Source organism: Suncus etruscus, chromosome 17, assembly GCF_024139225.1.
Source record: "Suncus etruscus isolate mSunEtr1 chromosome 17, mSunEtr1.pri.cur, whole genome shotgun sequence".
NCBI classification, from domain to species: domain Eukaryota; kingdom Metazoa; phylum Chordata; class Mammalia; order Eulipotyphla; family Soricidae; genus Suncus; species Suncus etruscus.
Window position 1 is genome coordinate 45,066,787 of NC_064864.1, and position 13,745 is coordinate 45,080,531.

At 45.3% G+C, this 13,745-nt stretch overlaps 1 protein-coding gene across 2 annotated transcripts in view; it reads left to right on the forward strand.

Annotated features, from left to right (window-relative positions):
• The first annotated feature begins 4,353 nt into the window (after positions 1-4,353).
• BTRC (beta-transducin repeat containing E3 ubiquitin protein ligase) overlaps positions 4,354-13,745 on the forward strand; it is a 240,470-nt gene continuing 231,078 nt past the window's right edge. For both annotated transcript variants that reach the window (XM_049790860.1, XM_049790861.1), the window contains exon 1: positions 4,354-4,523. In XM_049790860.1, the coding sequence (XP_049646817.1) occupies positions 4,476-4,523 (48 nt within the window). In that variant the 5' untranslated portion in view covers positions 4,354-4,475. The remainder of the gene's footprint in view (positions 4,524-13,745) is intronic.

Here is a 13,745-nt window from a genome sequence, read left to right on the forward strand (position 1 = left end):
CCTATGTAGACTCAGGGAACCAGATAAGAGTCCCAGGTATCAAATCAGGATAGATCAAACCATTTGCAAGACAAACACTTTACCAGTACTTTGGCCCCTAAACTCTAACTCCTTAATTTGGCCTATAACCTGAGTGAAAGTAAAGTTATTGTGTAGGGTTCTAGAGTAGAAGGATGAGACCACACAACTGGAATAAAGTTTTTAACACTTTAATTTGTCTGCCAACAAGATTCCCCAGCCTGGCCAGTTAGGGGCCATCCCCTGAAGGAGATGAGCCCCACCCAAGGTCATGATGAGGATTATATAGGGAAGGGATATCGGGAGGTTCCAGCTTTCTGATGATCCTTAAAACGATTGGCTCTTGTCTAGGGGTATCTTTCTTTTTTTTTTTTTTTTTTTTTTTTTTTTTTTTTTTTTGTGGTTTTTGGGTCACACCCGGCAGTGCTCAGGGGTTATTCCTGGCTCCAGGCTCAGAAATTGCTCCTGGCAGGCACGGGAGGACCATATATGGGACACCGGGATTCGAACCGATGACCTCCTGCATGAGAGGCAAACGCCTTACCTCCATGCTATCTCTCCGGCCCTAGGGGTATCTTTCTATTATTACTCCATTGTCCTTTCCTGAGAGGCTACCTGGTACAGCCAGGTAGACTGAGACGGGGTCTATGGAAATAGGCTCACAACATGTGGTCCTTACAAAATGGTGTTTCTCCCTTTTCAGAACCTAAAGAAGAAGCCTGCCATGTGGCTTTTACAAAATGGCGTCCCTTTTTATTCAGAATTCAGGTCCCAACAATTGCATAGCTGGGAAAGCCCAGGCACTGACCCCACTGAAAAGCATGTGAGTGGGTTTGCCTGATGTGTATGCCCCTGAATGACAGCTTGCAAGCAAGGTCTCTTCTGATGTCCTCTGTCTTCTCACCTTGACCTCTCTTCTTGATCACAACCCTTGTCTAGAGGTCAGATGCTCCATGAGATCCTTATCTCCTTCTGGAACTCTCTTTCTAGCATCTCTATCATCACCAAACCCTATCATTGCTTCAAAGAGCTGGCCTATAGGTGACTCTTCATTTAAGTGGGAATGTCTCTAGAGGGATGACTCACAGTCACTGTTAGTAAAGACTATGTAGGCACAAGAAAATAACTCAAAGGGTTAGCAAAGTTTCTTATGCAGGGAACTAGGATGGGCATGTAGCTCAGTGCTAGAGCACTTGCCTTGATGTGTAGGGCTCTAGGTTCCATCTCGTCATTGCAAATACACAGAGCAGGGAACTGATTATTGGGGGAGGGGTTCACACTCAACTATGCTCAGGGATCACTTCTGGTGGTACTGCAGGCCATATGAAGTGCCAAACTCAGGTTTGGTACTATATACCATTACCCCACTACTCTTTCAGACTCTGAAAACTGATTCTTGATCTTTATGTGGCAAGAGCTGCAGTAGATGGGTAGTGAGATTCTGGTAACATACTTTTGGATAGTAATAAAACTTAAGAGGCTGGAACAATAGCACAGCAGTTAGGGTGTTTGCCTTGCACGTGCCAACCCAGGTTCAATCCCAGGCATCCCATATAGTCCCCTGAGCTTGCCAGTAATGATCTCTGAGTGCAGAGCCAGGAGTAAGCCCTGAGCAGTGCTGGGTGTGTCCCAAAAACCAAAACTAAAAACTTAAGAAGAGGTAAGTACCAGAGAGATAGTACAGGGGCAGAGTGCTTGTCTTGAGTACAATGGACCTGAGTTCTATCCCCAGCATGGGAGATGTTCCCTGAGTCTGCCAGGAGTGATTCCTGAGTGCAGAAAAAGGAGTAAGACAGAAACAGCCTATTGTGGTCCCAAAACAAAACCTAACAAAATGCAATACAAAACAAAAAGAAATTGCTCAACCCTGAAATAGCTCAAAGGCATGAAGACCACATTCCTTTGACATGTAAATCTTGAGATCTTTGACTAGGAGAAACTAAGGCACCAATCAGATGTAGAACTCTAAGGCCCCACCTAGAGAAGGGCAAACCCTTCAGAAAGGAGAGTTACAGAAGTAATGATAAATTTATGACAACATCCAGATTAACTGTTTTGTTAGTTTTTGGACAACATCCATGTTGTTCAGGGCTGCCCCTGGCTTTGCACTCAAGAATTACTCCTGGCAGGACCCAGGGGACTATATGAGATGCTGGGGATCGAACCTGGCTTTATCACGTGCAAGGTTAGCATCCTACCTGCTATACTATGGGACTGGCCTGCCAGATTAATTTTTGTATGTGCAGAAAACTCCAGGAAAAAAAAAAACATTTGGAGGAACAGTATATAACCTCCTACTGAAAGCCACTCAGGGCTTGCACTTTCAAACCATCTCTCTCATTTGGCTTTTTTCCATTCTGGAAAATACATGTATTAAACATGTATTCTTTGTCTCTTCTCTCCCCTCTCCTGCCCTCCCTCATATCTCCTCTTGATTTTTCTTTTTATGAGGGAAAGGTGACAGACCTGGAACTCCTATGTTAGGAGTTAGGTTAGGATGATTTTCCTTTCCTATCAAGATCAATTCCTTTTCTTTTTCTTTCTTTTTTTTTTTTTTTTGGTTTTTGGGCCACACCCGGCTTTGCTCAGGGGTTACTCCTGGCTGTCTGCTCAGAAATAGCTCCTGGCAGGCACGGGGGACCATATGGGACACCGGGATTCGAACCAACCACCTTTGGTCCTGGATCGGCTGTTTGCAAGGCAAACACCACTGTGCTATCTCTCCGGGCCCAAGATCAATTCCTTTTCATGTGTTTACGGATTCCTGAGTAATCAGGTAGCAGGGATCATCACACAGAGCAAGTGGATCTCAGGCGAAGGTTGGTAGTTACCTTGTGAATTGGAAGGATACTATGAGTGTCTGTGACGAGTATAGGGTGCTTGAGGCTGACATTATCCATCCTGGCCCAAGTCAGGCATTTCACTGGGTGGCTGAGGTATGCCTACCAGAGAGGTGGAAGTATTTTTTCAAGGCTGCCTCCCTCACTCCCCACTTTACTGGGCAACCCCACTTTCCCAAGCTGTTGGAAACACAAGGAAATTGAGGGAAGGAGGGCAATTATTTATCTAAAACAGCTTCCAGCTAATTTGTAGTCCTGCCAAATGTACTACAAATAACCTCCCCCAATTACACTGAACTTTTTTTTTGTTTTTTTTTGGGCCACACCCACTGTCCCTCAGGGGTTACTCCTGACTATGCACTCAGAAATCGGTCCTGGCTTGGGGGAACATATAGGACACCGGGGAATCGAACCAAGGTCCATCCTAGTTTAGCGCTTGCAAGGTAGACACCCTACTGCTTGTGCCACTGCTCTGGCCCAACACTTAACTTCTTTTTTTTTTTTTTTTTTTTGGTTTTTGGGCCACACCCGGCAGTGCTCAGGAGTTACTCCTGGCTGTCTGCTCAGAAATAGCTCCTGGCAGGCACGGGGGACCATATGGGACACCGGAATTCGAACCAACCACCTTTGGTCCTGGATCAGCTGCTTGCAAGGCAAACACCACTGTGCTATCTCTCCGGGCCCAACACTTAACTTCTTGATACTAGAATTACATGCACTATATACTAATATATTATATAAAATAATTAAATAAATGCAATTAGGTTTTAGCATTTTCCACCAATTCAAGGTACCAGAAATCTTCAGTTTTCACAATATTTTGCCTATGAGCTGACTTTTGTGGGAGGCTCAGTAGCAGGCTTTTTGTCTTTTAAAAGGTTTGCTTAGAAAAAAAAAAAAAGACAGAATTACTCTGATCCCTTGGAGGAGTAGGGAGCAAATTACCTAAGGAGGACCTTGAAATTCTGTATTGGATTGTGAGGTTCTGCCAGGTCTTCTGGTTGGAAATTCACCTACAGATTCCAGATGCATGTCATCTGAGGCGGTATGGAGTACTACTCTAAAAGCTAGTAATCTCTGGATTTTTTTTTTTTTTTTTTTCCTCCTGCATTTGGCCTTGCAGGTGAGCCTCCATCTTCCCATCAAATACCAGCCAGCCAATGAATGCTTGGCGCCTCTGGCGTCTCTCCGTAACCACGGAGACACCTGCGCTCCCCCTCCCTTAGAGGCTGTGAAAAAAAAAAAAAAACTACGCTTCCCATCTTCCCATGACCTCCCCGTGACCTCGCCAGGTCCTGCTTCCTCTAGGTGTGCAGCCACGAGCGGCCTGCCGCAGGGGAGAGCGGGAGTTGAAGTACACGACGCGCTCTCATGTCCCGTCCCGGACAGCTCGAAGAACTACAAATCCCATGAAGCAGCGAGCAGGCTCACACATGCGTGGTGCTCCCGAGAGGAGGCGGGTGCCTAAGCGAGAGAGGGAGAGAGAGGTAAGAAGAGCGAGGGCGGGGGAAGGCGAGGAGGCGGGATCCGGGAGCTGCGTCGGCTGCGGCCTGCCACCGAGGGGGCGGCCCCTGGCGGAGCGCAAGACCCAGGGGCTCGGGTGGGGGGGAGCCGAGTATGGACCCGGCCGAGGCGGTGCTGCAAGAAAAAGCGCTCAAGTTTATGGTGAGGAGAAAGGTGCCGGCCAGGGTTGGGGGGCTACCGTGGGGGCGGCGTCGCTGAGGCTCAGGCCTGCACCACCCGCTCGCCTCGGGGAGGAAAAGGGGCAGCGGATCCCCCCAACAGGCTCCGGTTGATGGCGGGGGGCTGCTGAAGGGCCGGGCCGGGCCGTGGAGCTCCCGGGGAGGCCGGTCGGGGGGCTGCAGCTCCGCCATCTTGTGGAGGTGAGGCCAAGTGACAGCGGGGCTGAGTCGCGGGGGTGGGGGGGCGCTCCGGGGCCCCCAAGGAAAGGGAAAGGGGCGTGGGGACAGTTAATCCGAACTCGGGGACCCCCTCACACATCTGGGGAGCGACGCGATGCGGCCGCCGGTGGGTTCTTCTCCTTGTCAGGTTGGGGGTGTAGCTGGAATGGGGAAAGGGGGACCCTCCTCGGGGTCCTGGGTGGGCGCACAGGGCCGGCTGCAGGGGTGGGATGGGGTGGCATAGGGGGGAATCTCGGGGTTCGGGCAAGCTGGGCCGCCCCGGCACCTGTAGTTTTGCAGATCCCAGAGAGAGAGAGAGAGAGAGAGAGAGAGAGAGAGAGACAGAGTCTTTGCCTCCAGGGTGCAATCTGTGCTCGCTCAACTAATGTTTTTGACAAACTCTGCAAAAGGGAGGGGGAGAGAGGCCTGGGGTTAGTTAGGGATTGGGGGGCACCGCGAGCTAAGGTGACAGCTAGTCCCTGGGATCCGAAGTGGGGCGGCGGGGGACTGGCTGAAGAGCCCCAGGGATAGGGTTTAGAGAAAGGGACACATAACTTGGAAAGAAGAGGCCAGAGGTAACATTGTATAGTAAGTATAGGGTGGAAAAGAAATTTGGGCCACCAGGAGCAAAAAAAAAAAAAAAAAAAAAAAAAAGCACCCCGCTGAGAAGAGGGCAGAACAATGCAGAATTCAGGGCTGCATGGTGCAGAACAGATGCCATGTGGAGGGACAGAGGCTGTGTCACTCTTGAGAAAGGATGGAGACTTTTCTAGAGCGCTGGGAAGTGATGGAGAAATACAGGAGCTCAAAAATGGGCCGTCCTCAAAACGACCAGTTGGAAGGTGGAGATGGGATTTTGAGGGAGGCTAAGTCTTTAATTTTGAATCTTAGAGTTGTTTATGTTTTTATTTCGCAAAGTGTGTACAGTCTGTTATTTGATTCTTTGACCCGAGGCTTGAATCTCATAGGTCTGAGAATAACTGTGGCAGTAGCCAAAGAAATTTTGAATGGGGTGTATAGATTCTTTTTTTTTTTTTTTTTTTTTGGTTTTTGGTTTTTGGACCACACCCGGCGGTGCTCAGGGATTACTCCTGGCTGTCTGCTCAGAAATAGCTCCTGGCAGGCACGGGGGACCATATGGGACACCTGGATTTGAACCAACCACCTTAGGTCCTGGATCGGCTGCTTGCAAGGCAAACGCCGCTGTGCTATCTCTCCGGGCCCAGATTCCTTTTTTTTTTTTTTTTTTTTTTTTTGGTTTTTTTGGGCCACACCCGGTGACGCTCAGGGGTTACTCCTGGCTATGCGCTCAGAAGTCGCTCTTGGCTTGGGGGACCATATGGGATGCCGGGGGATCGAACCGTGGTCCATCCGAGGCTAGCGCAGTCAAGGCAGGCACCTTACCTTTAGCGCCACCGCCCGGCCCCGGGCCCAGATTCTTAACGGGTGACTTTAAGGACACTGATATTATGTCCAGTCAGGCTTTTTTATTCTGAAGTGACGATCATCTGTTCTTCTAAATCGTATTTCATAGAGTCGTTTTGCTTTATTCTGGAGAGGGTTACCCTAGTGACATTGTTGAGCTACACCAGTTAGTGCTCAGGGGGGGTCACTTTTCTAGATGCTCAGGAGACTGTATGAAATGCTAGGGAACTGGGTTAATTGTATTTAAGGCAAGCACCTTACCTCGCTACTATCTCTGACCCTGAGTTATTATGTCTTTGCTTTTGTTTACAAGAATACTTTTTTTTAAGTTAACCAAATTCACTAAAACTTTATTTTAATACTTTCAAAAACATTTATTAAGGGCTGAAGAGATAGTACAGTGGGTAGGACTCTTGCCTTGCAAGTGACCAAACTGGGTTTGATCCCTGACATCCCATATAGTCAATACCTGGAGCTCCATCAGAAGTCATGTCTAAGCCCTAAGCCCAGAGCCCAGAGTAAACCTTGAGCATCACTGGTGTGGCCCCCAAAACCACTGACTGACTACTCTTAGCCTAGATCTAGGAGTAAGCCCTGAGCACAGCTGGGTGGGTGTGGCTAAAAGAAAAGAAAAGATCGAGAAGATCTATTTCTGGCTGGAGTGATAGGGCACTTGGTTTGCATATGGCAGTATATGGGTTCAATCCCTGGCATACAATATGGTCCCGGGAATGATAGACACCGGAACATAAAATCAGGAGTAAGTCCTAAGTTACTGCCATTTGTGGCCCAAAAGCCCAAAACAAAACAGAACAAACCCAGAAACAAAACTTCTAATTTAATTGGAGGTTTTTTTTTTTTTTTTTAATTAGTTTGTGGGCCACACCCGACTGCTCAGAAATTACTCTTGGCAGGCTCAGGGAACCCCATATGGATCAAACCTGGGTTGGGTTTGCAAAGCTCTGGCCCTGGGATGTTTTTTGTTTGTTTGTTTGTTTTTTGGCCACACTCAGCAGGACTTGAGTAGCTCCTGGTTCTGAGCTCAGAAATCACTCCTGGCTGGCTCAATGACTCTCATGGGATGCCGGGGATCAAACCCAGTTCCATCCCATCCCAGGTCTGCTGTGTGCAAGGCTTTACCTTACAGCTGTGCTATCACTCCTGCTCCTAGAGTGTGTTTTTAAGAGTTTGGTAACTCCTGAAAAGTTACTTGAATTGAGCTGGAGATAGAGTACTGTGGGAGGGCACTTGCCTTGCATGTCGTTGACCTGAGTTTGATCCCTTGTATTCCATATGGTCTGAGTTTGCTAGGACTGATTACAGTGTGCAGAGCCAGGAATAAATCCTGAGCATTGCTGGACATGATTATCCACCAAAAAAGTTATTTGAATTTCTGCAGAGTGCTAAAAGTTCTGAAATATTAAGAAGAGATTGAAAAAAAATTTAACTTTGGAAGTAAGATATATATATATATATATATATATATATATATATATATATATATATATATATATAGTCAGCTTCTATTTTAAGTCAGAGAAGTCTCAAATTTTTATTTCTCATATTTTACTTGAGCTTAGTTAAGCCCTGATCTTGATGCTTGGTTTTGATTTATGGAATAGTGTGATTTGTATATTATAAAGAGACATTGTGATTTAATCTTCTTTATTTCTCATTAGATCTAGCTTAGGGACATTCTCAGATACCTGATGTCTGTTTTGTGCTATCAAGTGATATTATGATAATGGTCTCCTGAGTTAAAGTGGACTATTGAGGTCCATCTAGAAATTTCCAATTTTTAGGGCACCACCCATGATTAAATGTTGAGTCAGTTTCCAGAGGGAGAAGCCAACTTTCTCTTAATTTTAGTTACTTTTATTTTTGACCTTGTTGATTATTGGGCTGCTGTTTGAGGAAAGGCCTACTGGAAGACGGCCACCAAAAATGATACCGTAATTGAAACAGAATGGAGGATTCAAGATTTGATATTCTCTTCCAGCTCAGTAACAGTTTTATTATGAATCTGAGTAAGTCACAGCCTGTTTATGGTTCCCTTTATCCTGTTATAAAACGTCAATTTATTTAGAGTCAGTGTTAAGTAGAAAGATGGTTTATTTTCTTGCACAAATAATTAGTGCACAGTATATGACATGTACTATTCTTTTTTGTTTGTTTGTTTGTTTTTGTTTTTGGGCCACACCTGGCATTGCTCAGAGGTTACTCTTGGCTGTCTGCTCAGAAATAGCTCCTGGCAGGCACGGGGTACCATATGGGACACCGGGATTCGAACCAACCACCTTTGGTCCTGGATTGGCTGCTTGCAAGGCAAACACCGCTAAGCTATCTCACCGGGGCCGACATGTACTATTCTTTTAAGTCAAGTTGAAAAAGTTTTTTGTTTGTTTTGTTTCGTTTTTTTGGGGGGTCACACCCGGCAGTGCTCAGGGGTCACTCCTGGCTCTACGCTCAGAAATTGTTCCTGGCAGGCTTGGGGGACCACATGGAACACTGGGATTCGAACCACTGTTTTTCTGCATGCAAGGCAAATGCCTTACCTCCATCCTATGTCTCCGGCCTCTCAAATTGAAAATTTTATGTCTAGTATTTGTTTTTATTTTGATCTAACCAATTCCCTCAGATATAAAATTTGAATAACTGTTTCTGTATGGGTGACTCAGAAATCGCTCCTGGCAGGCTCGGGGGTGGGGGACCATATGGGATGCTGGGATTTGAACCACAGTCCTTCTGCATGCGAGGCAAACACCCTACCTCCATGCTATCTCTCCGGCCCCTTTCATTAGAAATTATTTTTTTTGGTTTTTGTAGCCACACCTGTCTGACGATCAGGGGTTACTCCTGGCTAAGTGCTCAGAAATCACCCTTGGCTTGGGGGGACCATATGGGACGCCAGGGGATCGAACTGTGGTCCTTCCTTGGCTAGCGCTTGCAAGGCAGACACCTTACCTCTAGCGCCACCTCACTGGCCCGTTCATTAGAAATTTTATAGTAAAATATTATTAATGAGACTCCTGGGGGAGACTCCTAGTTCAGGATTGACCAAAAATCACATATGGGGGGCCGGGCGGTGGCGCTAAAGGTAAGGTGCCTGCCTTGCCTGCGCTAACCTTGGACGGACCGCGGTTCGATCCCCCGGTGTCCCATATGGTCCCCCAAGCCAGGAGCAACTTCTGAGCACATAGCCAGGAGTAACCCCTGAGCATTATCGGGTGTGGCCCAAAAACCAAAAAAAAAAAAAAAAAAATCACATATGGTCTGGACCAGAGGTTCCTAGATTTATATTCTAGCCAACCACACCCATTTTAGAAAAAAAATCATATGGCCAAAGAGAGAGGACTGTGAGTTGGGCACCTGCCTTGCACATGATTCAGTTCTCTGGCATCTCATATGCTTCCCTGCCCAACTACTGCCAAAAGTAATTTCTTTGATTTATTTATTTATTTTTTGTTTTTGGGTCACACCCGGCAGCGCTCCGGGGTTCTGCCAGGAATAATTCCTGAGTGCAGAGCCAGGAATAACCCCCTGAACACTACTAGGTATAGCTCTCAAGCAAACAAACAAAAAGTAAACCAAAAAATCCAAACGCCTTCCTCCCTCACCAAATCCCAAACAGGACTTGAGAAATATTACACAGCGTAGGGTGTTTGCTTTTCATATTGTGGACCTGGGTTCAGTCCCCAACACACCATATTGTCTCCTAAACACTGCCAACATCATCCCTGAGTACAGAACCAGCAGTAAACCCTGAGCACTGCTGGTGTGGCCCAAAATTTAAAAAAAAAAGAAAAGAAAGAAAAAGATCAAACAGAAAGTGTACTTTGCCCACAATTTTACATGAGGCTACTAATTTCCAGGGTAGTTCCAGACCACCCTTCCCCCCACCCAGAATGGATGCAGTTTCTGAGAAATGCTTATTTAGACTTAAAAGTTTACTCTTGGTTGAATATTTGTGACAGTTTGCTTAAGCATAATGTTTAACTTCTAGAAGAAATTAGTTTACATTGAATAGCCCAGTTTTAGAAGATCCTCAAGAATCTTTCCTAGCAATTCCTTGGTCAACAGGTTTATAATAAAAAAAGATAAATAGGGGGCCGGAGAGATAGCATGGAGGTAAGGCGTTTGCCTTTCATGCAGAAGGTCATTGGTTCGAATCCCGGCGTCCCATATGGTCCCCCGTGCCTGCCAGGAGCAATTTCTGAGCACGGAGCCAGGAATAACCCCTGAGCACTGCCGGGTGTGACCCAAAAACCACAAAAAAAAAAAAAAAAAAGATAAATAGAACTTGAAAGAGGACTTAAGTGGAGAAATGAAAAGGAGAGAGTCCTGCTGGAGAGATAGCAGGAAGGGAGGGCGTTTGCTTTGCATTCAGAAGGATGGTGGTTCAAATTCTGGCATCCCATATGGTCCCCCAAGCCTTCCAGGAGCAATTTCTGAACATAGAGCCAGGAGTAACCCCTGAGCACCGCCGGGTGTGCCCCAAAAACAAAAAAAAACAAAAACAAAAAAAAACAAAACAAAAAAAAAAAAAGAAAAGGAGAGAATTTAGGCACCATTTTACATGGATATAAAGTAATGAAAAGATGAGTTGAAGGAGTGAAGTTTTAAAAAATTATTATTTTTTAAAACTATTTATTAATTGGTCTTTGGGCCACACTCAGGCCACTCCTAGCTCTGCACTCAGAAATCACCCCTGGCAGGCTGGGGTACCATATGGGATGCCAGGAATTGAACAGGGTCCTACTCTGCTCGTCTGCCTGCAAGGCAAAAGCCTCGCTGCTGTGCTGTTGCTCTGGTCCCTAAAAAATTATTTTTAGTGTGGGAGTGATAGCACAGCAAGTAGGGAGTTTGCCTTGCACGCCATTGATCTGGTTTTGATCCCCACTATTCCATATGGTCCCCAATGCTGCCAGGCGTGGCCCAAAATTATTTTTAATTTTTTGTTGTTTTTTTGACCACACTACCTGGCAGTGCTCAGGGCTTACTCTTGACTCTGCATTTATGGATCACTTTGAGCAGGACTCAGGGTGGTCAAATGGGATGTTTGGGATTGAATCTTGTCCTATGAAGGAAAGCAGCCTATCTACTGTATCACTCCAGCCCATTGAGTTTATTTGCCCTACCTGCTGTATTATTATTATTCTGGTCTCCCTTGATATTTATTTTCAGAGTGAACAGGATAGATATGGGAGATAAGCCAAAGGTCTGAAGTGCATGTTTTGTGTGGGTTAGACCTAACTTTGATCCCCAGTACCACATAGTTCCCCAAACATTGTCAGCAGCAACACTCGGCAGGAAGCTGAGAGTAGACCCTGAACATTGCTGGGGATGGCCCCTAAACAAAACAAATTGGAGAGAATAAACCAATTCCAGAATATCAGGAATTGGGGAAACATTTGACACTTGAATGTAATACCGTTGGGGACACATAAAATAATTTTTGTTGACTTGCTAAGTGAAATAGTACAAGAATTAACTGGTATGTATAATAAATCACTCCAAATTTAGAGGCTTAAAACATGGGCCGGAATAATAGCACAGCTGGTAGGGCATTTGCCTTGCATGCTGCCAACCTAGGTTGGATCCCCAGCATCCCACAGTAATAAACCCCTGAGCCCAAAGCCAGGAGTAACTCCTGAGTGCAGTTGGGTTTGGCCCAAGAACTGAAAAAAAGAAGATGCTTAAAACACTAATTTTGGGGGCCGGGCGGTGGCGCTCGAGGTAAGGTGCCTGCCTTACCTGCGCTAGCCTAGGAGACGGACCGCGGTTCGATCCCCCGGCGTCCCATATGGTCCCCCAAGCCAGGAGCGACTTCTGAGCGCATAGCCAGGAGTAACCCCTGAGCGTCACCGGGTGTGGCCCAAAAACCAAAAAAAAACAAAAAAAAACAAAAAAAAAACACTAATTTTGGGGAACCAGAGAGGTAGTATAGGAATTAAGGCATTTGCCTTAAATATGGTGACTCAGGTTTGGTCCCTGGTACCTTGGACCACATATGGTCTCCCAGGCATTTTAGCTGTTATTACTGACCTTAGAGCTAGGAATAGCCCCTAAGCACTGCTGAGTGTGGCTCCCACCCCACCCCTCCAAGACTAATTTAGGGTGCTGGAGGATATGGTGAGAGAGCTTGGGTATACATAAGGTCCTGGGTATGATACCGGGCACCTCTCCAAGTCTGGGGAGAGGCACCCAAAAGAAAAAATTTGTGTTATGGCTTGGCACACATGACATACATTTATTTCTTTTTCTTTTTGCCCAAAAAGCAAAAATAAATATTGAAGATAATAAAAAAGTAAATACTTAAGATTTTTTCACTGTGGGAGTGATGATTAGTTGGCTGGATGAAAATTTGAAACTAGTAGTCCAAATTGTCAGAGTTTCTTCTATATGTCTCATACTTTTTCCCTATTTCTTTTTTTTTTTTTTTTTTTGGTTTTTTGGTTTTTGGGTCACACCCAGTGGTTGTCAGGGTTTACTCCTATCTCTGTGCTCAGAAGTTGCTACTGACAGCCTTGAGGGACCACCTTATGGGATGCCAGGAATTGAACCCAGGTCTGTCCTGGGTCTGTCTTGTGCAAAGCAAATGCCCACCATTGTGTTATCTCTTCAGCCCCTGGGTGTACTCTTTTTTTATTTTATTTTTTTGGGCATACTTTTAAAGGATGTTCTGGTATGACTTTAATAGTTAATTTTGTGCTAAAGCTCTTGATTTGTGTTTGTAATGTATCAGAAAATTATTAGAATTATGTTTTGAGAATTTCAATTTTTAATGATTGTCAGAATTTTTTTGTTTGTTTTTTGGCCACACCTGGTGATGCTCAGGGGTCACTCCTGGCTTGGGGACCACATAAGACGCTGGGGGATCGAACCATGGTCTGTTCTAGGCTAGTGCGGGCAAGGCAGACGTCTTACCGCTAGTGCCTCCACTCCGACCCCAATTATCAGAATTTTTTATTGTCAAATTATTATTTTTTCCCCACTGCCCTACTCATTTTATTGTCAAATTATAAGATTAACTTTTTTTTTAATTTTTATTTTGATCATAGTGGCTTACAAAGATTAACTTTTAAATAAACATTTACTGGACCAGATTACAAAATTAACTCTTTTTTTTTTTTTTGTTTTTGTTTTGAGGCCATACCCGGTGTGCTGAAGGGTTACTCCTGGTTCTTCGCTCAGAAATCGCTCCTGGCAGGCTCTGGAGACCAGATGGGATACTGCTGTATTATTGTTCCGGCCCCCACAAAATTAACTTTTATTTTATTTTATTTTTTTGTTTTGTTTTGGGGTCACATCCGGTGGTACTCAGGTGTTACTCCTGGGTTTGTGATTAGAAATCACTCCTGGCAGGCACGGGGACCATATGGGATGATAGGATTCGAACCACTGTCTGCCCTGGCTGCATGCAAAGCAAACACCCCAGTGCTGTGCTATCTCTTTGGCCCCAAAATTAACTTTTAAAGTGTAAAATAAAATTTACTGGACCAGAGAGCTCACTCAGTAGGATTGGATTGTATCTTTTTTTTTTTTTTTTTTTTTTTTTTTT